Source organism: Anomaloglossus baeobatrachus, chromosome 4 (genome assembly GCF_048569485.1).
Source record: "Anomaloglossus baeobatrachus isolate aAnoBae1 chromosome 4, aAnoBae1.hap1, whole genome shotgun sequence".
NCBI classification, from domain to species: Eukaryota; Metazoa; Chordata; class Amphibia; order Anura; family Aromobatidae; genus Anomaloglossus; species Anomaloglossus baeobatrachus.
In genome coordinates, this window is record NC_134356.1 from 265307723 (window position 1) to 265334482 (window position 26760).

Consider the following 26760-nt stretch of genomic DNA (forward strand, 5'->3'; position numbering starts at 1 on the left):
TGTGGGAGCATTACCGGGTCTTCTATGGCTAGTTGTAGAAGCGAAAACCAACTCCTCCTCGGCCAGAACGGAGCTATCAGGATTACGTTGGCTCGATCTTCCTGAATCTTCCTTAATGCCTAGACTATTAATGGGAGAGGGGGAAAGGCATAGGTCAGATCCATCCATGTCCCAGACTTGAGAAAGTGTCCAGAACCATTGGATTGTCGCCGGAGTCCAGGGAGAAGACGACGTCTACCATTGTGTTCCTCCTGGAGGCGAAGAGGTCTACCTGAGGCAAGCCCCATTTGTGGGTATCCAGTTCCCACTCTGAGGGTCTTACTTCCTGCCGGCTCAGATAATCTGCAATCCAAGCCCTTCAGATGGACTGCCATTAAGGAAACTACCAACCTTTCTGCCCAATGAAAGAGTTGCTCTGCCTGGGACTGGAGCGCAGGGTGTCTTGGGCCACCCTGATGTCAGATGAAGGCAACTACCATGATGTTGTCTGACAATACTCGCATGTGATGGTTCCCGAGACTGTCCTGACTGGCCTGGATGGCTTCCCAGATGGCTCCCAATTCTCACAAATTCGAAGATCTGGCTTGCACGTCCAGTGGCCATCTTCCTTGGAAGTAATAGTCTTCTATACATGCGTCCCAGCCTCTGTGGCTCGCATCCGTGGTTAGGGTGATACAGGGGTAGGGAACCCAAGGGACTCCCACCTGAAGATTCCTGAGGACTGTCCACCAGTGTAGGGATCTCCTGACCAGGGGTGATAGGCTGAACTTCTTCTCCAGCGGTGCTTGACCATGTCAGGATCAGTGACTGCAAAGGTCGGGAATGCAGCTAGGTCCAGCTCATGCAGGGTATACAGGATGTCATTAGACCCAGGATACTCATTGCCTCTCTGATGGTACATTTCAGTCTTTTTGAGAAGGTAAATAAATTCTTCCTTACAGCCAACGTTGTCTCTTCTGGTAGGAAGGAGCTTGTTCTCCTGGAATCTAGCTGATTGCCTAGGAAGACTTTGCTCCTGGCTGGACAGAGGTCTGACTTCTCCTTGTTGACGATCCACCCCAAGGCATGTAGAGTTGACAGGGTGGTGTCTAGATTGTGCGACAGGTCCTCTTCCGAGTCCCTATAAGGAGGAAGTCGTCCAAATACGGTATCACAGTCACTCCCCCCTGCCATACGTATGCCACAATTTCTGCTATCAGCTTGGTGATTAGTCAGGGTGCTGATGCAAGTCCAAATGGGAGGCATCAGAACTGGAATATTTGCCCCCGCTTTCCAATGCAAATCTTACAAACCTGTGTTGGGATTGATGGATGACCAGGTGATAATATGATAATATGCATCTTCTAAAGGCCACTTTACACACAGAGATAAATCTGCGGCAGATCTGTGGTTGCAGTAAAATTGTGGACTATCAGTGCCAGGTTTGTGGCTGTGTACAAATGGAATAATATGTCCATGATTTCACTGCAACCACAGATCTGCCAAAGATTTATCTCTGTGTGTAAAGTTGCCTTAAGTCTATGTTGCACATGAACGCATTTCTGCGTATCAGAGGGGTAGTGGAGTATATGGATTCCATGCACAATTTTCTGTATTTTACGTATTGGTTCAGGGGTTTTAGGTATATGATTGTTCAAGTATTTTCCTGAGGTTTGGGGTTTTTTTGAAAAAAGTGTGGAGGAGTGACCCTGGAATTGTTCGGCCGTCAGGACTGGGATTATCTCACCTGACCCTAGCAGGTTCTCTACAGTGCAACACAACTGGGAAAGGGGACTGAAGTATTGAGACGTGAAACCGTTCTGGAGATGGATGGGAGAACTATGAGATAGCACTCTGCTACTGTTGCCAAAACCCATTTGTTCGCTAAGACCTTCCGCAAATTTTCGATGAAGTGGTGTAGCCTCCCGCCTATGTTCCCGATGTCAGGACCTGTGTGTGGACCCGTAAAAGGGCTTCTTGGTATTCTTTTTTGATTGGCCCAGTTCCCAGACCTCCCTTTACCTCCATAATCCTGCTTCCTATAAATGCGGAATTATTTACTGGGTTGGATTTTTGGAACCTATCCTCGGGAAACTCCTTTTTGTCAGCCGCCTTTTCTAGAATGTCAGCTAGAACTGGGCAGAATACCCGCAACCCCGAGAACGGTATAGAGCATAGCTCGTTTTTGGACAAGCTATCCCCGTCCCAGGTTTTCAGCCAGAGTGCTCTACAGGCCGAATTTGAGAGCATGTTACTCTTGGCTGCGAAACGGACTGATTCTGCAGATGCGTCAGCCATGAATGACGTTGCCATCTTTAGTAGTGGTATGAATTCAAAGACTGTTTCCCTGGATGTTTTGCACCTATTGTGCTTCTCCAGGTCCTCAATACAGAGACACATGAACCTGGCTACGAATCATTGCAGCTGAGGCTTCCCAGGCTCTTTTGAGAAGTCCATCTGTCTTCCTGTCTATGGGATCCTTCAATTCAGAGGAATCCTCGAGAGGAATCTGCGTCTTCCTAGCAACTTTGGCAATAGGCACGTCAATCTTTGGCACCTCTTCTTAGGCCTTAATTTCTTCCGGCTCGAACGGGAGACGCCTTCCTTCAGAATTGCCAGTCTCTTCTCTGCATTTTCCTATTCTTCCAGAATCATAGCCTTCACGTGATTATTGATGGGGAACACACTATTACGTGGGGCTCTCAGTCTGCAAACATTTCATCCTGAATTGTATGAGTCTTCACTGTCTCTTCCACCTTCATTGTGTTTCTAACTGCATGAAGTAGCTCGTCCGTATCTTCTGAGGAAAACAGGTATTTTTTGCTGTCCTCCGGAGGAATGTCTGGCTCTTCTTCCCTGAAGTCGGAATCCGGATCCAGGGGTGAATCCTCCTCGTCTGAAGACCGCTCAAACTCTCATCTTGGTGTCTTACAATGGGGCCCCGGCTTGGGAACCAGCTCGGGGTCATGGTTGCTATGTACGCCTGCACCTCCTCCCTTATCATATATCTCATGTCGGCCAGAAACGAAGGATGCTCCTCACTGACAATCAGAGATATGCAGGGCCGTAGAGCTTTTTCAGGTATGAATCTGGCAACTTGGCATCACAAACGGCACATCTCCTGAACTTGCTCGTCGCCTTCCTACCCGATTCTTTCCCAGCAACCGTACTGGACCCTGCTGAAGAACCCCTGGCCTGGAATATATAAGGTACCTCTAAGCTTATAACCCCGGGATAAGATATAGGGTGGAAAGCTGAGTGGCACCTACTTTAACCGGGGGCCGAACGGGGGGGGGTGTCCCTCTAAATGGGCAGGTACTTCCAACAGGTCCATACTTAGACACAATGTGGTAGCGGGATGATACATCCTCACTAACAGTCTCTATGCAATCTGCCTCCCCTGCCCCCAGGTTTTATATCTACCTGTCTTCAGGGAACACCCTCCGGTCTTCCTGCTATCTGCGTTCCAGCGTGAAATGTACGCCGCTGGGTCTGGCAAGTGGTTCATCTCCTGACCCGGAAGTGTGTTCCAGAGTGGAGCACATGAACTGCGCATGTCAAGAAGCGCATTAGCGGCTCGCAGCAGGACACCAAGAACCCCAAATGCACAGCCACTTCCCACTCAATTGGTGCAGGCTGAGGGACCTCCCTGGGAGGTGTCGGCCTCTGACCACTTGACAGGAGGAAGAGGAGAGGTGAATCCCTGCGATCCTCCTGAATCCGTTCATGGTGAGTTCTTCTGCACAGCGTGCTATACAGGAGCCACTTCCCGCTCAACTGTTCCTCCTGCGCCTGTTCTGTAAAGGGACAGGAAAAACACTGGAGGAGGGAGGGGTTTTTAACCTTATTTCTTTCCTGTCCCTATAGAGAGAGGATATGAGGAGCAACCTCCAGTGGTGCCATCATGGGGATGACCTGGAAACTACTGTTTGCATGAATGGCAGGGCTCAAAAGGGAAGGAGAGCCAAGTTGAAATGCAGATTTTGCTAGGAAGACCTTGTCACAATGGCAGAGCCCCTAATGTGCCAGAACATCAGAACCCTGTAAGTGACAACATTTGACACACTACACCCTCAGGAAATACATCTAGTGATGCAGTGAGGATATTGACACCACAAGTGTGTCAAAGATTTGTATATCATTCTGTGGTGAAGAGCTAATATTTGCATTTTTTAAAATCACTAAAATACTGTTTTAGCACCAGATTTTTTATTTTCAGAAGAGGAAATGGCTAAAAAAAAAAAAAGGCCGCATAAATTTGTTACACAATTTCTGCTGAACGTGGCAATACCCCACATGAGGCTACACAGTATTGTTTGGCAACATAGCAGGGTTCAAGAGGAAAAGACCTCTATTTGACTTTTGTGGAGCAGATGTTTCTAGAATACTTTGCAGACTCCATTTGCAGAGCCCCTGATGTGCCTAAACAGTGAAAATCCCCCTCAAGTGACCCTTTGTTGGAATTTACACCCCTCTGGAAATTCATCTTTGGGTGTAGTGACTATTTTTATGCTATGGGCATTTTCCAGAAACAAACACGCAGTGGAAGTTGCAGAGTAGTGCCCAATACATGGTGCCCAGCTTGAGCTTCTGGAACCCCACACCCGTAAAATAAGTGGGCTCTACTCACTACATTAATGTCAAACATGTACATGCTAACTGCAGTTTAGGCACATTGTGAAGCTTAGAAGAGAGGGGGCATTGGAATTTAGGATCTCAGATTTCGCTAGATTTTCTTGGGTGGGAGCCATGTCACTTTTCCAGACCCTTTGTGCTACCAATAACTGGGACACCCCCTATAATTCTGTTAACAGAAAACAGACTTGTTTTTCTGTGGGTCGAGTTGAAACTTTTATTGGTGGAATTGTGGTGTACAGATCATTTTGGATCAGTTCACATATCTGGTGCTCTCTTACATTGAGGTTTCCAACTAAAAATCTGAAACATTTGACTCAAATGAAACCCAACGGATCCATTCACTAATAAGGCAGGCGGAGTTACGCCGGATTCTGTAAGGTCTGTTATGTGGTCTCCGGCTTTTCAGAGGTGCACAAATCTGTGTCTGACAGCGCTGTTGTACATGCCTAAAGAGACTCCTAGAAAGAGGGACAGCACTGGATCATAGGTCAGGGCTTCCAGAGTGTTTCCATCTGCCTCATTATAGGGAATCTTCCGCTGGGGGTCCTGTCAATCACGTATTTCCGAGATTTACACGGAACCCCTGATATAAGCACTCAGCCTAGAGCGCAAGATAAATGTGAGCCGAGCCTTAGGGGTTCTTTGCACGCTGCGACATCGCAAGCCGATGCTGCGATGCCGAGCGCGATAGTCCCCGCCCCCGTCGCAGCTGCGATATCCTTGTGATAGCTGCCGTAGCGAACATTATCGCTACGGCAGCTTCACATGGACTCACCTGTCCTGGGACGTCTCTCTGGCTGGCGACCCGCCTCCTTATTAAGGGGGTGTGTCATACGACGTCACTGCGACATCACACGGCAGGCGGCCAATAGGAGCGGAGGGGCGGAGATGAGCTGGATGTAAACATCCCGCCCACCTTCTCCCTTCCGCATATCCTACGGGAGCCGCGGTGACGCCGGTAGGAGATGTTCCTCGCTCCTGCGGCTTCACACACAGCGATGTGTGCTGCTGCTGGAACGAGGAACAACATCGGACCATCGCGTCAGCATAATTATGGATTACGCCGACACTACACCGATGATACAATTACGACGCTTTTGCGCTCGTTAATCGTATCCTCTAGGCTTTACACACTATGATGTCGCCTGCGATGCCGGATGTGCGTCACTTTCAATTTGACCCCACCGACATCGCACCTGCGATGTCGTAGTGTGCAAAGTACCCCTTACGGCGGTCTTTGGGAATTCCAATAGAGGGATAATGGGATAAAACCGCACTGCCATAGATGAAAAGTCAAACCAAGATGCGGAAAAGGTGATTTTTATTCATCGACGCATTTCTGAGAACAATTTCTCCTCCTTTAGGACAAAAAAAAAAAAAAAAAATCACGATATGTGATTGTTTAGTCCTGAAGAAGGAGAAATTGTTGTCTGAATTGCGTGGAAGAATCACCATAAGGCTGGGAGAATCCAAGACTCCCAGTCTTTCTCTAAGTTCTTGGAAATATGGTATGAAAGCATAGCATCATACAAACAGATCCTTGAGCTCAGTATCTCCACCCCTACTTTAACATAGAAAAGGAGACATCTGCAGGACCTCAGTCTATGGAAAAAAAACCCCATTAAAATTGAATACAACACAGCTTTTTCAGACATCTGCTGCTTACATTCACAGAACAACTCATTTGCCAATACTCAAATGAATATAATCTTTAAAAACATTAGTGTGAAGCTTTACCTTGTGTACAACTAATGTCACAGACAATAAGGAAATGCATTTTTATTCCATGCAGGAACAAGGAGAAATTCTTTGAAATTAAAAATTTTCTTTTAAGTTAGTACTCTGATTCTTATTGAATATGTACAGGTTTTTCAATTAAGTTAAAAAGCTTCTAGTCGAAAATATCCAAAGAGTCTAAAGGTATAAAATAAGCTCATGTCTCTTGCAAACCTGCTGCGACAGCTCATTAAGCACCCAGTCAAGGCACGCCACGCTAAACCACAAAAAACATGATTTCATTTTAACAAATTACATTGCGGTGTACCAAGACATGATACTCTGGGGGAGGGTAAAAGCACTGCTTTCAGTATATCTGACTAAGTAGCCATAGGCCATTCACAACAATATAAACATGTCTATACATTTATATATATATACACATATATCTGTTAATATTTACACAATGCCAAAAAGGCACAATTAACCCTTTTGACATAAAAGATACTTGCAGATATTTAAAGCAAGGTTTTACATATGCTTCTATATCATGTGCATCTTCTTTCTCAAAGGTATTCAATAAACTGATCTGTTGAGTCCATGTTCATATCTCAAACATATGCTATACAGTGACTCCAATAATCTGGCTGTTGTAGTCAGTGTTTTCCATACGCAGAATGTATGGTATAATACTATCAATTTGCACATTTCCAATTAGGCCTGCAAAAAACAGCTCCTCCATAACTGCTGCACTCATTAGTCTCAGGGCTGGCAACCGCAGTAAGAGCCGAGAAAGCCTAGGGATAGAAAAAAAATTTAGTTGTGTGTCCAAAGACTTACAAAAAAATAAAAAACACAACAAAAGTTTATACACAAGATGATCAGCCATAACATTAAATGATCTGTTTGTATGAAAGGGGATACTCCCTTTATTATTAATGTTCTGCACTGGCTGCAGTTTGGTAAATAATTGCAAACCGCACTCTACTCACCTTCGCTTCACCCACCAGCGAGTCTCTGCCACTGCTCCCGGTGTTGGCTGCGGCCATAACGTTATGCTTATAATACGGCAGCCAACTAGTGCACTCAGCGCCTCAGAAGTTGGCGTTCCGGCTACATGGCAGAGCCAATGAGCTCTTAAAAATTGTCTGCCGTAACATCTGTGCCAAGGGCAATGCCAGATACTGGGAGCAGAGTCAGAGACTCACCAGTGGAACTGGGAAAGATAAGTACAGTACAGACTGGTATTTTTTTTTCACAAACTGTAGCTGAGGCAGAACATTGAAAGGAGCCAACTCCTATAGGTCTTCCTTGTACCGCCAAAACACCTCTAATCCACATGACCTCTGGCCTGTTATATCTGGCACCAAGACAGTCACAACAGTCTTGTAATTTTCAGGGCGAGACACTTATAGATTAGATTCGAATATCCCACAGATGGTCTAATAAATTGAGGCCTGTGAAATTTCGAGGCCAAGTATATGGCATGATTTTCCACAAGAATACCAGGACTAAAGGCTTCACAGCAGAGCATGTTGACTGTACCTTTGTGCATCCACTGGCGAGCCTGCTTATCACAGTGCATCCTGGCGCCCTCTATACCCCTCCCTAGGTAAGTGATGCAAACAAACTTTGCCATCCATATCATTTAAAGGAAAAAATGATTCATTAGCCCAAATCTATTTCTTCCATTGCTTCTTGTTGCAGTTTGGGGCTCAGCATGGGCACTATGACCAGTCTGCAGCTCGCCAGCAAGAAGAGCTCAGTGTATTCTGCTACCATTCTATCATAGTGCACAGCAATTTTTTTCAGCAATCTGTGCTACAGTAGCAATTCTGCGAGACTAGGCAAGGTGGCCTAGCTTTTTTCTCTAAACGCATCAATGAACCTGGGGCCCCACGACCCTGTCTTCAATTTGCAAGTGGTCTTTTCTCGGATAATATTTGGTAAGTACTAACCCCCACATAATATCCCACAATACTGTTTGGAGATGCTCCAACCCAGTTCTCTCTACTCAATACTTTTTGGGCCTGGTTAAAATCATTTAGATCCTTTCACTTGGTCATTCCTTCTTCCAAGATAACCTGAAAAACTGACTATTCACTTGCTGTCTAATATATATCTCACCCCTTAACAGCTACCATCTTAATTAAAGTGATCAATGTTAGCAATTGTCACTAGTTTTACTGTTATGGCTGGTCTATATAGATAGATAAAAAGATCTCACCGGTAAGTATCATCTGGGTAGGTTTTCGTCACATAGTCTTGGAATTCCATATAGGCTTTTTCTTGGAGTTTTACAATGTTAGAAGCATTTTCCAATCCAGGGTGATCTGTAAATAGATGTAATGTATAATTTAAGATAAATTGCAGTAAAATGTAGCAGACTGTTAAGTCTGTACAGGAAGCTGCGATATAAGAACTGGTTTAGATTTGCATACAGTAGACCTGGTGGTAACTAGTAAATAGACATGTCCTGCAGATCTATGAGGGCCATGGCTCTGAAATCCCTAATAATTAATCAAAAAAAGATTTTAAGATGTGTTGCTCAGCAGGCAAAAAATGTGTGGCTCCTGCCTGAGCAAATTCAGAGTGGTGTGTGGGTTTAAGGCTGGGGCCACACAGGGCACTAGTGCGATACTCGCATGACACTCTGTTCACGCTGGCAGCACAGCAGGAGCAGAGTGTCATGTGAGTGTCCCTGCGACTGAGGTCCGACTGTGCGATCGGACCTCAGCTGCGGAGGGGAGGGCTGGCACGGAGGAGGAGAGGGAGGGATTTATCAGAGGGAGGGATTTATCTCCCTCTCTCCTCCGTAGCCGGTTATTGTGATTCTCGCTCTGCACGTGCGGTACACCGGTGTACCGCGAGTGCAGTGCGATTTTACTCTCGCCCCATTTACTTGAATGGGTGTGAGAGAAAGAGTCTCGCATTACACCCGCAGCATGCTGCGATTGTTTTCTCGGTCCGATTGGGGCTGGGAAAATAATCGCTCATGTGCGCTGACACACAGGCCAATATTGGTTCAAATGGAATGCGATGTTTTATCGCACTCCACTCGCACCGATTTTCTCGCCCTGTGACTTAGGCCTATCAAAGTCTACAAGCCTGTACACTGAGCTCCTGCATGAGTGCACTTACAGAACAGTATACAGGCTCATAGACTTGCTATTGAGCCATTGTCCCCCTCTGAGCTCCTGTACGAGTGCACTTACAGATCAGAGTGATGCATAGGCTCAATAGAAAAATCAACCAATCTGTACACTGCTCTGGAAGTGCACTCATGCAGGAGCATAGGGCAATGCACAGGCTCAATAGAAAGTCTACAGGCCTGTATACTGCACTTAATTATGCTGAGCACTGTACTTTACAACTTTTTTTTAATTAGACAATTGGTGGGAGTTTTCAGTTCCAGGATCCCAACTGAGCTGCAGGACATCTAAGGCTATGTGCGCACTTACCGGATTTTTCGCGGATTTTGTCGCGGATTTGCTGCATGTTTCGCTGCAGAAAATGTTCATAACATCTCTGCAGTGAATCACCAGCAAATCCTATGAAGAAAAAAAATCCTGTGCGCACTGGGCGGAATTTGACAGCTGCGTGTTTTGCTGCGGAAATCCCGCAGCAAAAACAAGTGCATGTCACTTCTTTTCCGCACATCGCTGCGGGATTTCACTCCATTGACTCAATGTTAATCATGAAATCCCGCAGGGAATAACGCAGGCAGCAAATTCTGTGCGGTTCACTGCGTTTTGCTGCGTTATTCCCTGCGGTATTTCGCGGTTTACCTCCGGTAATGTACATCACTTGCTTGCGGTTTTGCAGGGAAGTGATGTCATTACAGGAACAGGAAGTCGTGCAGAGAGTAAACACACACACATCACAGACATAGAACACATCACAGACATAGAACACATAGACACAGACACATAGAACACACATAGAAAGAAAACGGAAATATAGAAAAAAAAGAACGTGGGCTCCGCTGCATATTTACTGTCCAGCCGAGGTAAGCACACAGCGGCGGCTGGTATCCTCAGGCTGGGGAGGGAGAGGGGCAGGGGTAATGTCCCCCGCCTCACTCCCCCTCCCGCAGCCGAGAATATCAGCCGCAGCTGCCCCGGCACTGTCGCATGCAATATGCGGCACTGCCGGCGTGTCCTCGGCTCTTCTTGCCACCGTGTAGCAGTGGTGGCAAGGTAATACAAGGGTTAATGATGATGGGGGACCACCGCCATTAACCCCAGGCTTGATCATGGCAGCGTCTATGTGACAGCTGACATGATCAACCCGTAAGTAAAGTGAAGAAAACACAGACACCAAAAATTCTTTATTTTAAATAAAACAAACAAGCCTCGTTCACCAGTTTATTAACCCCTCCCGCACCAAAGCTCCGGCGTAATCCACACAGCTCCGACTCCGGCGTCCTGCACTGCTGACATCCAGCCGCGATGTGTCACAGACACAGGCTGAATGCAGCAGACAGCAGAGGTAATTACCGGTCATTTCCCACGGCCGGTAATGTGAACTCACTGCCGACCGTGGGAAATGCAGCGATCTGTCTATCCCTCTATCTATCTATCCCTCTGTCTGTCAGTTTATCTATCCCTCTATCTATTCTTCTGTCTATCTATCTACTCAGAATTAAATGACTTTTTTTTTTTTTTTTTTTTTTTTTTTTTCTTCAATGTGCTTTATTGCAGTGAATGCAATAAAGCACATCCCAACCCGCACGCGGCAAAACCGCGGCAATACCGCGAACAATACCGCGGTAAAACCGCGGCAAACCGCGGCAAACCGCATGCGGTTTTCGGGTGCGGTTTCCCGCGGTTTTTTACCGCGAGTGCGGTAATCTTTGAGAGGATGCGGAATTTTCTCAAGAAAAGTCCATTTCCCAGTGCGCACAGAGCCTAAGAGGAGATATTAAAAATAAAATATTTATACACAGTTACATTTTCATGATTTCACCTGAGTTAAGGCAGAAACTGCAGGATTTCTACAGTAATGTATACAAATGCTTAATCCAAATATAAAAAGGTAATGGGTCTAAATGTGTCAGAGTTATTGTTTAAATCAGGCTTTATGCAAAGTTTTTTTTTTGGTTTTTTTTTTAATTGATCATTTATTTATTTTTATTTTTTTACTATATAAATAAATCTTGTAATTTTCACACTGGCCATTAAGCCAAATAGTAGACTACTTCTTGTATTCAATAGTCACAAGCATAGGCAGCAATGATCAGCTCTGACTCAGTGACTGTAAGGGCATGTGCGCACTAGGCGTTTTTTTCACGCTGCGTTTTTATGTGCGTTTTTGTCTCAAAAAACGCACCCGCGGCTAAAAAACGCGACAAAAACGCACGCGTTTTTGCCGCGATTTGGTGCGTTTTTTTGCTGCGTTTTTGCTCACTGCGTTTTTAATCAGTGCACAATGCCATTAAAGATTGTTGATGAAAAAAAAAAAAAAAGGTCTGATGTAATTTCCTTCTTCAAAATGTTCATTGTATGCAGTAGAGCAGACAGCTGCAGAACTAGTGTATGCAGGAGAGCAGACAGCAGCTGCAGAACTACAAGGCTCAGCATCCTCCATTCACTAGTGTATGCAGGAGAGCAGACAGCAGCTGCAGAACTACAAGGCTCAGCATCCTCCATCCAGGACTGTATGCAGTTTTTTGCCCAAAAAGAAAAAAAAAATGACGTGGGCTTCGCCATATTTTTGTATGCTAGCCGGGTACAGCAGGCAGGTACGGGCTGCCCCCAACCCCCAGCTGCCTATTTGTACCCGGCTGGGAACCAAAAATATAGAGAAGCCCTTTTTTTTTTTTAATTATTTCATGAATTTCATGAAATAATTAAAAAAAAAAAAATGACGTGAGCTTCGCCAAATTTTTGAGTCCAGCCGGGTACAACTAGGCAGCTGGGGATTGGAATCCACAGTGCAGGGTGCCCAAGCTTTCTGGGCACCCCCACTGCGAATTGCAGTCCGCAGCCACCCCAGAAAATGGCGCTTTCATAGAAGCGCCATCTTCTGGCGCTGTATCCAACTCTTCCAGCTGCCCTGATGCCGGGTGGCTAGCTGGGTAATAATGGAGTTAGGGCTAGCTGTATATTATCAGCTAGCCCTAAGCCCGAAATTTATGGTGTCACGCCAATATTAGACATGGCCACCATGAATTTCTAGTAATGATAAAAAAAAAAAACAACACACAGAAAAATATTTTTATTAGAAATAAAACACAACACAATTAGTGACTCCATCTTTATTGAAATAAAGAACCCCCCTCCGCAGTAATCCTGGGTCAAGGGTCCCGCGCCGTCCAATTCGGATCCAATATCATCTGATCGGTGTGCTGTGCTGATTACCGGCAGCTCCTGCAGCGGAGTCTGATCCCGTCCCATCGCTGCAGGAGCTGCCGGTAATAAGCTGATGAAGTCCCCTGACGGCAGGATCAGCTGATAGCCGGCCGGGCGCGAAAAAGCCGGCGAGACTACGATCAGCTGATGCGTCAGGTGACTGCATCAGGTGATCCACCGCCAGGTCCTGCAAGCAAGGTCCTGCCCCGGGGAGACTGCACACAGCCAGAGCGGCGGTACCGAGACAGGGGCTGGGAGCGGGCATGGCACCGGGACCCTGCAGACAGGTGAGTATATATGACATTTTTTTTTTTCTACTGTTCACTTTGGTTTTCGCCGCTGCCTCCACCTCCCGCCCAGACATGGCGCCGCACGGCAGCATACATGCCCAGGACGGGAGGTGGAAGCAGCGGTGACGGTACCGGGAGGATTCATGCTTCTGTATTTACCAACAGAAGGAATCCTTTTCCTGTACACGTCACTGTAGTACCCACCCCTTTTGTTTATAGCTGCGTTTTTAGTCATAGAAACACGGCTATATGCGTTTTTCATTGCGTTGTTGAACATCTCATTGAACTCAATGGGTGAAAAACGCAGAAATAATTGACATTCTGCATTTTTGTGGTCACCACAAAAACACAGCTACAAAAAAACGCTGTGTGCGAACAGCACTTCTGAAAACCCATAGACATTGCTGGGGAAGCAATGTCACTGCGTTTTCAGCACAAAAACGCGGTAAAAAACGCCGCTAAAAACGCGGCAAAAACGCCTAGTGCGCACAAGGCCTAAGGCTATGTGCGTACTCAACGTTTTTTGCCACGTCTCTGCTCGTTTTTGAGTGCAGTTTTGGTCTCAAAACTGCATGAATTTCCTTCCCCAGCAAAGTCTATGAGATTTTATTTTGGCTGTCCGCACAGTGCAGGTTTTTTTGGCTGCGTCTTTGTGGTGACCACAAAGATGCAGCAAGTCAATTCTATTTGCGTTTTTCACCCACTGAATGCATTGGACAAAAACGCATAAAAAAAATGCATAAAACGCATGCTTTTTTTTATGCGTTTTTCCAGTGGGTGTGTTTTTTGGGGCCAAAAACGCTGAATCTTTGTGGTCAGAAAAAAACGCAGCGTGCGCACATAGCCTTATAAAAGTATTTTCTGGCCATGCTCTGATTAGGCCTAAGATATGTATGTTATCTTCTGCATTTACCTTTCATAGTTCTACTGTCTGTGATAAATGAGACTGCTGAGCCATCATCTGAATAAAGCAGGAATTACGAGTCTAGTACAAGGCTTGGTGTGCAGAGTGAACATGTACAAGATCTGAGTTTTTTGTTGTTTGTATTGAAAAATCATTAAAACAAAAACATAAAATGAAACTTGATTTAAGCAGTAAGTCATTTTCTGATAATTCATTGCTTTAATTACAAAACTCAATTTCAAAGTCACATACCTGGACTAAATAGGACAATTGCTTTCAGGTAGGCATACTCGTAACCATCAAGTCCAAGTTTAACCATACTAGTGCAGAAGTCTTGAAGTTTAAAGATGTGGTCCATCACCAACTTTAATTTATCCCCAGAAAGCTTGTCTGTGAGAAGAGATCACACCATGCTGTTTATTGTAAACTCCTGTCACTAACAGAACAACTTGACAAGTGCTACCGTATGGAGTGAGAAAACAGCAGACGTGCCACTACAAAATGGTTCTGATGTACTGCATTGTCTCATCCAATATACTTGGTTTCACTTGGGACATCTTACGTCTATAGTGCCCAATATAAAACCTTGTGTATCTGTAGAATAGAAATGTTTAATTAAAGGAACCACTTTTCACTCACAAACCTATATATTATCACTGCTTTCTGGTAAATGGTTGATGGCATGGGCTTTTTCCATAGTTCTTTTTCATATTTATAAGAGTTATGGAAACACCAAAGCTCAGATGCTCTTGGCCAATTTCGTAATTTAACCATTTCTGGTCTTAGCCTGAATGGATGATTCCCTTCTCAGCCAAGACAGGTGGAGAGAGGAAAAACCCTTTTAGCTGGGCAGAATTTTCGAGGGCAAAAAGATTGAACATCTGCCTTGGGGTAAACTGGGACACCAGTACACACATTAGAATCTATAACGTGTATGGTCACCTGTGTATACTGCTTAGGTTCCAATAACGAAATAAAGCTAAAAGTTACACTCATTAAAAAGGTTTGAGCTTCCTGTATGCTCAAGTTGTCTCTTGAGCAGTATCCAGTCATGCAGTCTCTTTACAGTTCATTACTTCCTGGATATTGGAGGAGCAGGCTCTCCACCTTGAGTGACATTTCTGTTGAATTCTATAGGTAGACTGGAGTCACACTCGCTCATGACTCGCAGCACAGCCTGACGCTCTCCGGACAGAAGCGTCTCAGACGCATAGAAATACAAGCAGCTGACCTGCTCCTGTCAGGAGAGTTTGTGGCCATGCCGGTGATGCAATGCAAGTCACTCGCAACTGTGACTCCGGCTTTAGCAGAACTATAAAAGTTCAGCACAAGTTCTGCTATAACACATTTAGCTATCGGTGGTTTGTACTAAGGGGTGCTTCACACACAGCGAGCTCGCTGCCGAGATCGCTGCTGAGCCACGGTTTTTGTGACGCAGCAGTGACCTCATTAGCGATCTCGCTGTGTGTGACACTGAGCAGCGATCTGGCCCCTGCTGTGAGATTGCTGCTCGTTACACACAGCCCTGGTTCGTTTTTTTATTGTTGCTCTCCTGCTGTGACACACAGATAGCTGTGTGTGACAGCGAGAGAGCGATGAAATAAAGCGAGCAGAGAGCAGGAGCCGGCATCTGGCAGCTGCGGTAAGCTGTAACCAGGGTAAACATCGGGTAACCAAGGTGGTTACCCGATATTTACCTTCGTTACCAGCCTCCGCCGCTCTCACGCTGCCTGTGCTGCCGGCTCCTGCTCTCTGCACATGTAGCTGCAGTACACATCGGGTAATTAACCCGATGTGTACTGTAGCTAGGAGAGCAGGGAGCCAGCGCTAAGCAGTGTGCGCGGCTCCCTGCTCTCTGCACATGTAGCTGCAGTACACATCGGGTAATTAACCCGATGTGTACTGTAGCTAGGAGAGCAGGGAGCCAGCGCTAAGCAGTGTGCGCGGCTCCCTGCTCTCTGCACATGTAGCTGCAGTACACATCGGGTAATTAACCCGATGTGTACTGTAGCTAGGAGAGCAGGGAGCCAGCGCTAAGCAGTGTGCGCAGCTCCCTGCACATGTAGTGACGTTATGATCGCTGCTGCGTCGCTGTGTTTGACAGCTAAGCAGCGATCATAACAACGACATACAAGGTCGCTGTTGCGTCACAGAAAATGGTGACGTAACAGCGACGTCGCTGTCGCTATGCGTGAACCCAGCTTAAGTCTATACAGTTATCCCTGTACACAGAGATAACAGAGGACATTTGATCCATCACAAATGTCCAAACAGTGAGACCCTAAAGCCATGATTAGAAAATCTGCCTTGGCTGGTGATTTACAACTGCAGCTATTCAGAAGATTAAAGGGAGAGGAGGGAGATGAGAAGCTAACTATTGTATAGAAATCAATGGACTGGAGAAAGTTGACTGGGATTTTTAGATTTTAACCCTTCTCCTGGAATATAACTACTGCCCCAAGCTCCATGGAAACAAAATTATACACTATAAAAAGATTGAAGAATGACAGCAGATAGAAAAAAGTAAGTTAGTTACAGAATTGCTTACTTTCAGACTGTATCCAAATAAGCCACATTAAGAATTTGAGAAAACTTTAATGTTTGACTCCTTTAGAAGGGACAATTTCCTCAATCACAACAAATAATATATACACTATTAGATATTCTGCATGGGGGATATTATACCACCTACGAACTGGCTAGGTGGATGAGTACTCAATGTGCTAGAAAATCTCAGCACTTTCTTTCATCTAGTATGAACTTTCCCACAGATTCTAGGTCTATGGAAACAAGTGATAACCGTTTGAAATTGAAACAATATATTGGGACCTGTAGAGTATTTTTCAAGACTCAAAAAGAGCATACAGGTCAAAACGTTGCTGCTGTTATTATACGGAGGAATAAGGCTCTTCTATATGAAACTTCCTAAGAAGCGCAGTCTTCAATTGGATCTGTCTATAAATAAATATTGCTGGTTAATACAGTGATAACCTATAAAAGGTACTAGCATCGACACCACCAGGGAAATTTCCTAAAACCTGTAATAGATTGCTGAAAACCCTCAAAGTGGTTGCCTAGCCATACTTGCCACTCTGATGCTATTCATTCTAAAAGAAGCAAATTATATATTATGGTCCGCTGGAGCTTTGCATATATTATGTCAAATAACGCCATTAACATTTGAGTGGGTTTTATACATTTATACATAAATTACAGTTAACGTACTCTTGGTCTTTGCCATGCTAACCGGGTTAATAATATGAACTCAATTTATTCTGGGTGTTTTTTTCTTTCTACCATTATTCTTTATTATTAATTTTTGCTAGCCAACATGTTTAATTTTTTTGCAAAAATGCCTGACCCTTATTAGTGGTATTTCTTTATATCGATTGTGTGTGTGTAGTTTTAAATTATACATTGTCATATGCATTCTAAATAAAAGTTAGTTTGTTAAAAAAAATAAAATCGTAATAATAATAATAATAATAATAATAATACATTGTGGCTGGCAAGGGCATGTTAAAGACAATCAACATGAAAGCTCAATAGCAACAAGCTTAAAGTGGTTCTCCAGAATTAGAGAAACATGGTGATTGCCACCATCGCTTTACAGGTTGTATATGGTACTGCAGATATGCCCTATTCTGAAGAGCCTGAAAGTCATGCCTTCACACACAGCACTGCACATTTTGTAAGCTACTAATCAGAATGGGCAGATACTTGGCAAATGAGATTTAATGTTGATAAATGTAAAGTAATGCACCTAGATCGGAGTAATCCTATAACTGCGTATACATTAAATGTAAGTAAACTCGGGACTACAGAACAGGAGAAGGACTTGGGTATTCTCATTACAAATAAGCTGAGCAGCAGCACTCAATGTCAAGCAGCAGCTGCAAAAGCAAACAAGATTTTAGGGTGTATAAAAAGATTAGATCCCGTGATCCCAACGTATTGTTACCCCTCTATAAATCACTTGTAAGGCCACATCTGGAATATGGGATCCAGTTTTGGGCTCCACATTTTAAAGAGGACATTCAAAAGTTAGAGTCAGTTCAAAGGCGGCTAACTAGACTACTACAAGGCATGGAAGGCCTCCCATATGATGACAGGTTGAAAAAGTTAGATATGTTTAGCTTAGAAAAAAGACGTCTCCGAGGAGATCTCATTTATTTGTATAAATACATGTGTGGTCAATATAAAGGACTGGTACATGACTTTTTTCTTCCGAAGACAATACTAAGGACCAGAGGGCACTCACTGCGAGTGGAAGAAAAGCGATTCCGACAGCTAAATAGGAAAGGGTTCTTTACAGTTAGAGCAGTCAGACTGTGGAATGCCCTACCACAAGAGGTAGTAATGGCAGATACTATAACAGCTGTCAAAAAAGGGCTGGATGATTTCCTCAGTACACACAACATTGTTGGTTATAAATGACTTGGTGACCAGGTGTAGAACTGGTGGAGGAAGGTTGAACTAGATGGACCTAGGTCTTTTTTCAACCTTAGTAACTATGTAACTATGTAATCAGTGCACAATATATATTTAAAGAACTAAGGCAACATGAGCTAGAAATCATCAAATAAGAATGTAGCATGGCAAATACAATATCTAGTGCAGGAATACCTAAAATCTATGTCTATGCCGTCCTTCCATCTACAGTCATACAAGATCTAACATCAGGGACCAAACCATTATCCATTACATAAATACTAAATTTAATGTGCACCTCCTGTGGTCACAATGGAAATTCCTCACAAAACCTATGCTTCTATCGATGTGTCTAGAAAACATTTTATGACCTTACACATCAAGGTAGAAACAAGGACAGTCACAAATAGTAATATGCACAAAACTTAACTAGTTTTTAGCTTATTAATTATTATTATTATTATTATTATTATTATTATTATACGGGCTCCTACTGACAATCAGCTTTTCACAGATTGAACTCATGCCCATTATAGTCTATGGGGTTGATCACGTCCATGAATTTTGCGGATCCGGACAACAGTTCAAACACACCAAAGCAAGTCTATGGGTCTGTATAAAAACTAGGAAAGCACTCAGGTGTAATTCATGTGCTGTTCATTTTTCACGGACCGGCAGGAAAAACCTTTATCGATTTTTTTTTTTTTTTTTGGGTGTTGCATACACGATAAAACTGGTAAAAACTGACACTGCCTAAACTGATCGCGTTTCATCTATGTTCTTGATCACATTTTTATCTTTTTTACGCACAAGAAAAATTATTCATGTCTGAATTAGGACTAAAACCCAGCAATTATAGGTGTTTTCCCCTTTCCAAAAATGTTTTCACAAAAGTTACCTCTTAGATTTATTTTTTTGATTACTACTAATTGTTCTTTAATTACCCTGGCCAAGTTTGATGCCATGTCTTGGTGGCTACTACAGGTTTCTGTTGTTACATGGACACAACTAAGCGTATCCACTTTGCATGTGTAGATTCCACAAACCAGAGCTCACAAATTAGCTGCCTTGACGGGGCACCAAGTCAGCTCCGCGGTCCATGCCATTACAAGGCCAGAGCCGCTGAGCTCACTTATTGGTTGCAGCACTATTGATGTGGCATTGGCGCTGCAGACAGCCGATATAGGCACTCAGCCCTAGGGCCAGGGAGAGTAAGCAAAGCAAAAATTGTTGGGGTTTTTTTTTTTACATCTAAGGGAAATTATAGGAATTAAAAAGGAATGAGAGGAGAAATGTTTTATCTGACTGGCTAGTCAAAAATATGGGAGATTAGAGATGTGATGAGACATTCCATTCATGTCCTAGAGAAAATAATTTCAGGGGAAACAGCAAAAACTGGACTCTCACATTGTGAAGATGTAAGCAGAGGCTCTTACCATGCTGCAAGCCGTGCAGGTGATTAACAAACGCTGTTAGTATGGTCGACACATTCATCACTTGTGAGCACTGAGCAAGGCCAAGCGAAAACAGCTCATTCCAGCACGCTTTCACTAGAGAGATGCTGACCTCTTGCCTGATAAGAAACAAACATAAGTGAGCCGGATGTGCAGAATTCTCTTGTGTACAGCGTGCAGTATTTCAACAGTTACATTTAAAAAAAAAACAAAACATTTCTTTAATCCATTTCCCACAACAGAACATTTTTGCTTTCATTTCGTTTCTCCAGAACTTACAAAAGGAATAATTTAATTTGTTTTACTGTCAGTAAAGCCATTTCAAAGCAGGAATTTTAAAGTATAAAAACCAAAAAACTGAATTTGCTTACGTTTGGGTGTGATACAAAAGACATGTTAGTTACATTCTGCAAACTGCTACCGTTAGGCCTAAGCCACACGGCATGAAAATTGGAGCAAGTGGAATGCGATAAAACATCACATTCCACTCAGACCAATATTAGCCTGTGTGTCAGCGCACATGAGCGATTATTTTCTCAGCCCTAATCGGACCAAGGAAACAATCGCAACATGCTGCGACTGTAATGCGATTCTAATTTCTCTCGCACCCATTGAAGTCTATAGGCCGCTTTACAAGCAACGATATAGCTAATGACATGTCGTCGGGGTCACATCGTTAGTGACGCACATCCAGTCTCGTTAGAGATATCGTAGCGTGTAACACAAATGAGCGACTGTGAACGAGCAAAAATACGCACCTTATCGTTGCTCGTTGACACGTCGTTCATTTTCAAAAAAAAAAAAAAAAAAAAAATCGAACTTCCTTCTGTGCTCCGGTTGTTCATCATTCCCGAGGCAGCACACGTCGCTCCGTGTGACACCCTGGGAACGATGAACTGCAGCTTACTTGCGTCCCTCCGGCAATGCGGAAGGAAAGAGGTGGATGGGATGTTTACGTCCTTCTGATCTCCGCCCCTCCGCTTCTATTGGCCGGCCGCTGTGTGACGTCGCTGTGACGCCGAACGTCCCTCCCCCTTCAGGAAGAGGATGTTCGCCACCCACAGCGAGGTCGTTAGGGAGGCAAGTACGTGTGACGGGGGTAACAGAGTTTGTGCGACACGGGCAACAAATTGCCCTTATCGCACAAACGATGGGGGCGGGTGCGATCGTACATGCGAACGCACGATAAATTGATACGTGTAAAGCAGCCTTAAGGGGCAAGAGAAAAATCACACTACACTTGAAGTACACCGGTGTACCGCAAGTGAAGGGCAAGAATGGCAATAGCCGGCAACGGAAGAGCGAGGGAGATAAATCCCTCCCTCCCCTCCAACGTGCCGGTCCACCCCTTGCAGCTGTGGTCCGATCAGATTGGACCTCAGTCGCAGCAACACTCGGCTCCTGCTGTGCTTCCAGCGTGAGCCGAGTGTCATGCGAGGATTGCAGTAGTCCCCAGTGTGGCCCAGACGTACTGTAAGAAGGGAATTTTGTTTACTTACCGTAAATTCCTTTTCTTCTAGCTCCTATTGGGAGACCCAGACAATTGGGTGTATAGCTTCTGCCTCCGGAGGCCACACAAAGCACTACACTTTAAAAAGTGTAACCCAACCCCTCCCCTCTGCCTATACACCCTCCCGTGCATCACGGGCTCCTCAGTTTTGGTGCAAAAGCAGGAAGGAGGAAACTTATAAATTGGTCTAAGGTAAATTCAATCCGAAGGATGTTCGGAGAACTGAAACCATGAACCAAAAGAACAATTCAACATGAACAACATGTGTACACAAAAGAACAACAGCCCGAAGGGAACAGGGGCGGGTGCTGGGTCTCCCAATAGGAGCTAGAAGAAAAGGAATTTACGGTAAGTAAACAAAATTCCCTTCTTCTTTGTCGCTCCATTGGGAGACCCAGACAATTGGGACGTCCAAAAGCAGTCCCTGGGTGGGTAAAAGAATACCTCGATAAAAAGAGCCGAAAAACGGCCCCCTCTTACAGGTGGGCGACCGCCGCCTGAAGGACTCGCCTACCTAGGCTGGCATCTGCCGAAGCATAGGCATGCACCTGATAGTGTTTCGTGAAAGTGTGCAGACTCAACCAGGTAGCCGCCTGACACACCTGCTGAGCCGTAGCCTGGTGCCGCAATGCCCAGGATGCACCCACGGCTCTGGTAGAATGGGCCTTCAGCCCTGAAGGAATCGGAAGCCCAGAAGAACGGTAGGCTTCAAGAATCGGTTCCTTGATCCACCAAGCCAAGGTTGACTTGGAAGCCTGCGACCCCTTACGCTGGCCAGCGACAAGGACAAAGAGCGCATCCGAACGGCGCAGGGGCGCCGTGCGAGAAATGTAGAGCCGGAGTGCTCTCACGAGATCTAACAAGTGCAAATCCTTTTCACATTGGTGAACTGGATGAGGGCAAAAGGAAGGTAAGGAGATATCCTGATTGAGATGAAAAGGGGATACCACCTTAGGGAGAAATTCCGGGACCGGACGCAGAACCACCTTATCCTGGTGAAACACCAGGAAGGGGGCTTTGCATGACAGCGCTGCTAGCTCAGACACTCTCCGAAGTGATGTGACTGCCACTAGGAAGGCCACCTTCTGCGAAAGGCGTGATAGAGAGACATCCCGCATCGGCTCGAAAGGTGGTTTCTGAAGAGCCGTTAGCACCCTGTTAAGATCCCAGGGTTCCAGCGGACGCTTGTAAGGTGGGACTATGTGGCAAACTCCCTGCAGGAACGTGCGGACCTGCGGAAGCCTGGCTAGACGCTTTTGAAAAAACACGGAAAGCGCCGATACTTGTCCCTTGAGAGAGCCGAGAGACAAACCCTTGTCCATTCCGGATTGAAGGAAAGAAAGAAAAGTGGGTAAGGCAAACGGCCAGGGGGTAAAACCCCGATCAGAGCACCAGGATAAGAAAATCCTCCAAGCCCTGTGATAGATCTTGGCGGACGTTGGTTTCCTGGCTTGTCTCATAGTGGCAATGACATCTTGAGATAACCCTGAGGACGCTAGGAGCCAGGACTCAATGGCCACACAGTCAGGTTGAGGGCCGCAGAATTCAGATGGAAAAATGGCCCTTGAGACAGCAAGTCTGGTCGGTCTGGGAGTGCCCACGGTTGACCCACCGTGAGGTGCCACAGATCCGGGTACCACGACCTCCTCGGCCAGTCTGGAGCGACGAGGATGGCGCGGCGGCAGTCGGACCTGATCTTGCGCAACACTCTGGGCAGCAGTGCCAGAGGAGGAAATACATAAGGCAGTCGAAACTGCGACCAATCCTGAACTAATGCGTCCGCCGCCAGAGCTCTGTGATCTTGAGACCGTGCCATGAATGCCGGGACTTTGTTGTTGTGCCGAGACGCCATGAGGTCGACGTCCGGCGTTCCCCAGCGGCAACAGATCTCTTGAAACACGTCCGGGTGAAGAGACCATTCTCCTGCGTCCATGCCCTGGCGACTGAGAAAGTCTGCTTCCCAGTTTTCTACGCCCGGGATGTGAACTGCGGAGATGGTGGAGGCTGTGGCTTCCGCCCACAGCAGAATCCGCCGAACTTCTTGGAAGGCCTGACGACTGCGTGTGCCGCCCTGGTGGTTGATGTACGCGACCGCCGTGGCGTTGTCCGACTGTATGCGGATCTGTCTGCCCTCCAGCCACCGATGGAACGCCTTTAGGGCTAGGTACACTGCCCTTATCTCCAGAACATTGATCTGAAGGGAGGACTCTGTCGGAGTCCAGGTTCCCTGAGCCCTGTGGTGGAGGAAGACCGCTCCCCACCCTGACAGACTCGCGTCCGTCGCGACCAAAGCCCAGGATGGGGGCAGGAATGATTTTCCCTTCGACAAAGAAGTGGGAAGAAGCCACCACTGAAGAGAGGTTTTGGCTGCCAGTGAAAGAGAGACGTTCCTGTCTAGGGACGTCGACCTCCTGTCCCATTTGCGGAGAATGTCCCATTGAAGTGGACGCAGATGAAACTGCGCAAAGGGAACTGCCTCCATTGCTGCCACCATCTTCCCTAGGAAGTGCATGAGGCGCCTCAAGGGGTGTGACTGGGTCCGAAGGAGAGAGTGCACCCCTGTCTGCAGCGAACGCTGTTTGTCCAGCGGAAGCTTCACTATCGCTGAGAGAGTATGAAACTCCATCCCGAGGTAAGTCAGTGATTGGGTCGGTGTCAATTTTGACTTTGGGAAATTGATGATCCACCCGAACCTCTGGAGAGTCTCCAGAGCAATGGTCAGGCTGTGTTGACATGCCACCCGGGAGGGTGCCTTGACTAGGAGATCGTCTAAGTAAGGGATCACCGAGTGGCCCTGAGAGTGTAGGACCGCCACCACGGATGCCATGACCTTGGTGAAGACCCGTGGGGCTGTCGCCAGGCCGAAAGGCAGTGCCACAAACTGAAGGTGTTCGTCCCCGATGGCGAAACGCAGGAAGCGTTGATGCTCTGGTGCAATCGGCACATGGAGATAAGCATCCCTGATGTCGATTGAAGCTAGGAAGTCTCCTTGGGACATCGAGGCGATGACAGAACGGAGAGATTCCATCCGGAACCGTCTGGTTCTCACGTGTCTGTTGAGCAGTTTGAGGTCCAGAACGGGGCGGAATGATCCGTCCTTTTTTGGCACCACGAACAAGTTGGAGTAAAAACCGCGACCACGTTCTTGAATAGGAACGGGAATCACAACTCCTTCTGCCTTCAGAGTGTTCACCGCCTGAAAAAGTGCATCGGCTCGCTCGGGGGGCGGAGATGTTCTGAAGAAACGAGTCGGAGGACGAGTGCTGAGCTCTATCCTGTAACCGTGCGACAGAATGTCTCTCACCCATCGGTCTTGGACATGTGGCCACCAGGCGTCGCAAAAGCGGGAGAGCCTGCCACCGACCGAGGATGCGGTTTGGGGAGGCCGAAAGTCATGAGGAGGCCGCCTTGGAGGCGGTTCCTCCGGCGGTCTTTGGAGGACGTGACTTAGACCGCCATGCAGAAGAGTTCCTCTGGCCCTTCTCTGACCTGTTGGACGTGGAGGATTTGGACCTGGCTGAGGGCCGAAAGGACCGAAACCTCGATTGAATTTGTCGTTGCTGAGGTCTGTTTGGTTTGGACTGGGGTAAGGACGAGTCCTTTCCCTTGGATTGTTTAATAATTTCATCCAATTGCTCGCCAAACAAACGGTCGCCAGAAAATGGCAAACCGGTTAAGAACTTCTTGGAAGCAGAGTCTGCCTTCCATTCGCGTAGCCACATGGCCCTGCGGACTGCCACCGAATTGGCGGACGCTACCGCTGTACGGCTCGCTGAGTCCAGGACGGCGTTCATGGCGTAGGACGAAAAGGCCGATGCCTGAGAAGTCAAAGACACAACTTGCGGAGCAGAGGTACGTGTGACTGCATTAATCTCAGACAGACAAGCTGAGATAGCTTGGAGTGCCCACACGGCTGCAAAGGCCGGAGCAAAAGACGCGCCTATGGCTTCATAGATGGATTTCATCAGGAGCTCTATTTGCCTGTCAGTGGCATCCTTGAGCGATGAACACTGATGCCACTGATACTACGGATCTAGCCGCCAGTCTAGAGACTGGAGGATCCACCTTGGGACACTGAGCCCAACCCTTAACTACGTCAGGGGGGAAGGGGTAACGTGTGTCATTAAGGCGCTTAGTAAAGCGCTTGTCCGGAAATGCTCTGTGCTTCTGGACAGCATCTCTGAAGTTAGAGTGATCGAAAAACGCACTCCGTGTACGTTTGGGAAACCTAAACTGGTGTTTCTCCTGCTGTGAAGCCGACTCCTCTATAGGTGGAGTTGGGGGAGAAAGATCTAGCACCTGGTTGATGGACACTATAAGGTCATTTACTATGGCGTCCCCTTCAGGTGTATCAAGATTGAGAGCAACGTCAGGATCAGAGCCCTGAGCTGCGACCTCCGCCTCATTAGCTTGAGTGAATGTGTGCCTCCTTCAACACAAAGCATAAAACTGAGGAGCCCGTGATGCACGGGAGGGTGTATAGGCAGAGGGGAGGGGTTACACTTTTTAAAGTGTAGTGCTTTGTGTGGCCTCCGGAGGCAGAAGCTATACACCCAATTGTCTGGGTCTCCCAATGGAGCGACAAAGAAAGCTACATTTATAGATCATATTTTGGACTATAAAAAAAAAACACCTTTTTACCAAGAAAACCTCTTACTAAAAAAAAAGTGTGTGTGTCTTACAGTCCACAGGCAGCAACCTGTGATGGAGAACACAAACACTGCATCTTCCCCAATCACAGAGAGCTGCTCTCTCTCCTCCAGCCCCACACTGATCTATGTTATGGGTGCAGAGCAGATGAGGAAGCTGACAGGACCTGAACGGAGGTTGCACCAACTCAGCAGCTGAAGGGCTTTCCAGCTGATTAACTCAAAGACCTTTCAGGTCATGTGACTGCAGAGAGATACTAACAATAGATTTATCATCTCCCTAGTACATTAAAATGAGTAGTAATGACCAACCTACACAACACCAGGGAAGTTTTAATAGACAAGAAGAAAAAAAAAGTTCCTATTTTATGACTAAACCTGGAGTGTGCCTTATAGTCCAAAAACATGGGTGTATTTTTATTTTAATTTTTTAAAAAAAAAAAAAAAAAAAAGGCTTATACCTTTTTTAAAAAAAAAAAAAAAAAAAAAAAAAAGGTTAAAAAAAAAGATTTTGGTATGTTTCACGATTTTCTGAAACCCATAACTTTTTTTTTTTTTTTTAGTATAGTTATTATTTAAAGGGAATCTGTCACCAGGATTTTGCAATGAAAGCTGAGGACATCACACTTCAAGGGTTAACCCCCATTACCCACTGGCGATTTTACGTTTGTTTTGTTTTTTTTTCTTTTCTGCTCCCCTTCTTCCGAGAGCAGTAACTTTTTATTTTTCAGTCAATATTGCCATATGGGGCTTATTTTCAGCAGGACGAAATGTACTTTTGAATAAAACCATTACTTCAATATTGTGTAATGGAAAACAGGAAAAAGAATTCCACA

The 26760-nt window shown here is 45.8% G+C and overlaps 1 protein-coding gene across 2 annotated transcripts in view; it reads right to left on the minus strand.

Moving 5' to 3' along the window:
• Nucleotides 1-4231: 4231 nt before the first annotated feature.
• The window catches only part of NR2C1 (nuclear receptor subfamily 2 group C member 1), an 83082-nt gene continuing 60553 nt past the window's right edge, over nucleotides 4232-26760 (minus strand). The window contains exons 12-15 of one of the 2 annotated variants that reach the window (XM_075344809.1): nucleotides 19748-19884; nucleotides 14133-14270; nucleotides 8561-8666; nucleotides 4232-7130 (exon numbers count right to left, since the gene is read on the minus strand). In XM_075344809.1, the coding sequence (XP_075200924.1) occupies nucleotides 6956-7130; nucleotides 8561-8666; nucleotides 14133-14270; nucleotides 19748-19884 (556 nt within the window). In that variant the 3' untranslated portion in view covers nucleotides 4232-6955. Of the gene's footprint in view, nucleotides 7131-8560; nucleotides 8667-14132; nucleotides 14294-19747; nucleotides 19885-26760 lie in introns of those variants that run through there. The other variant, XM_075344810.1, reaches the window with a different exon arrangement.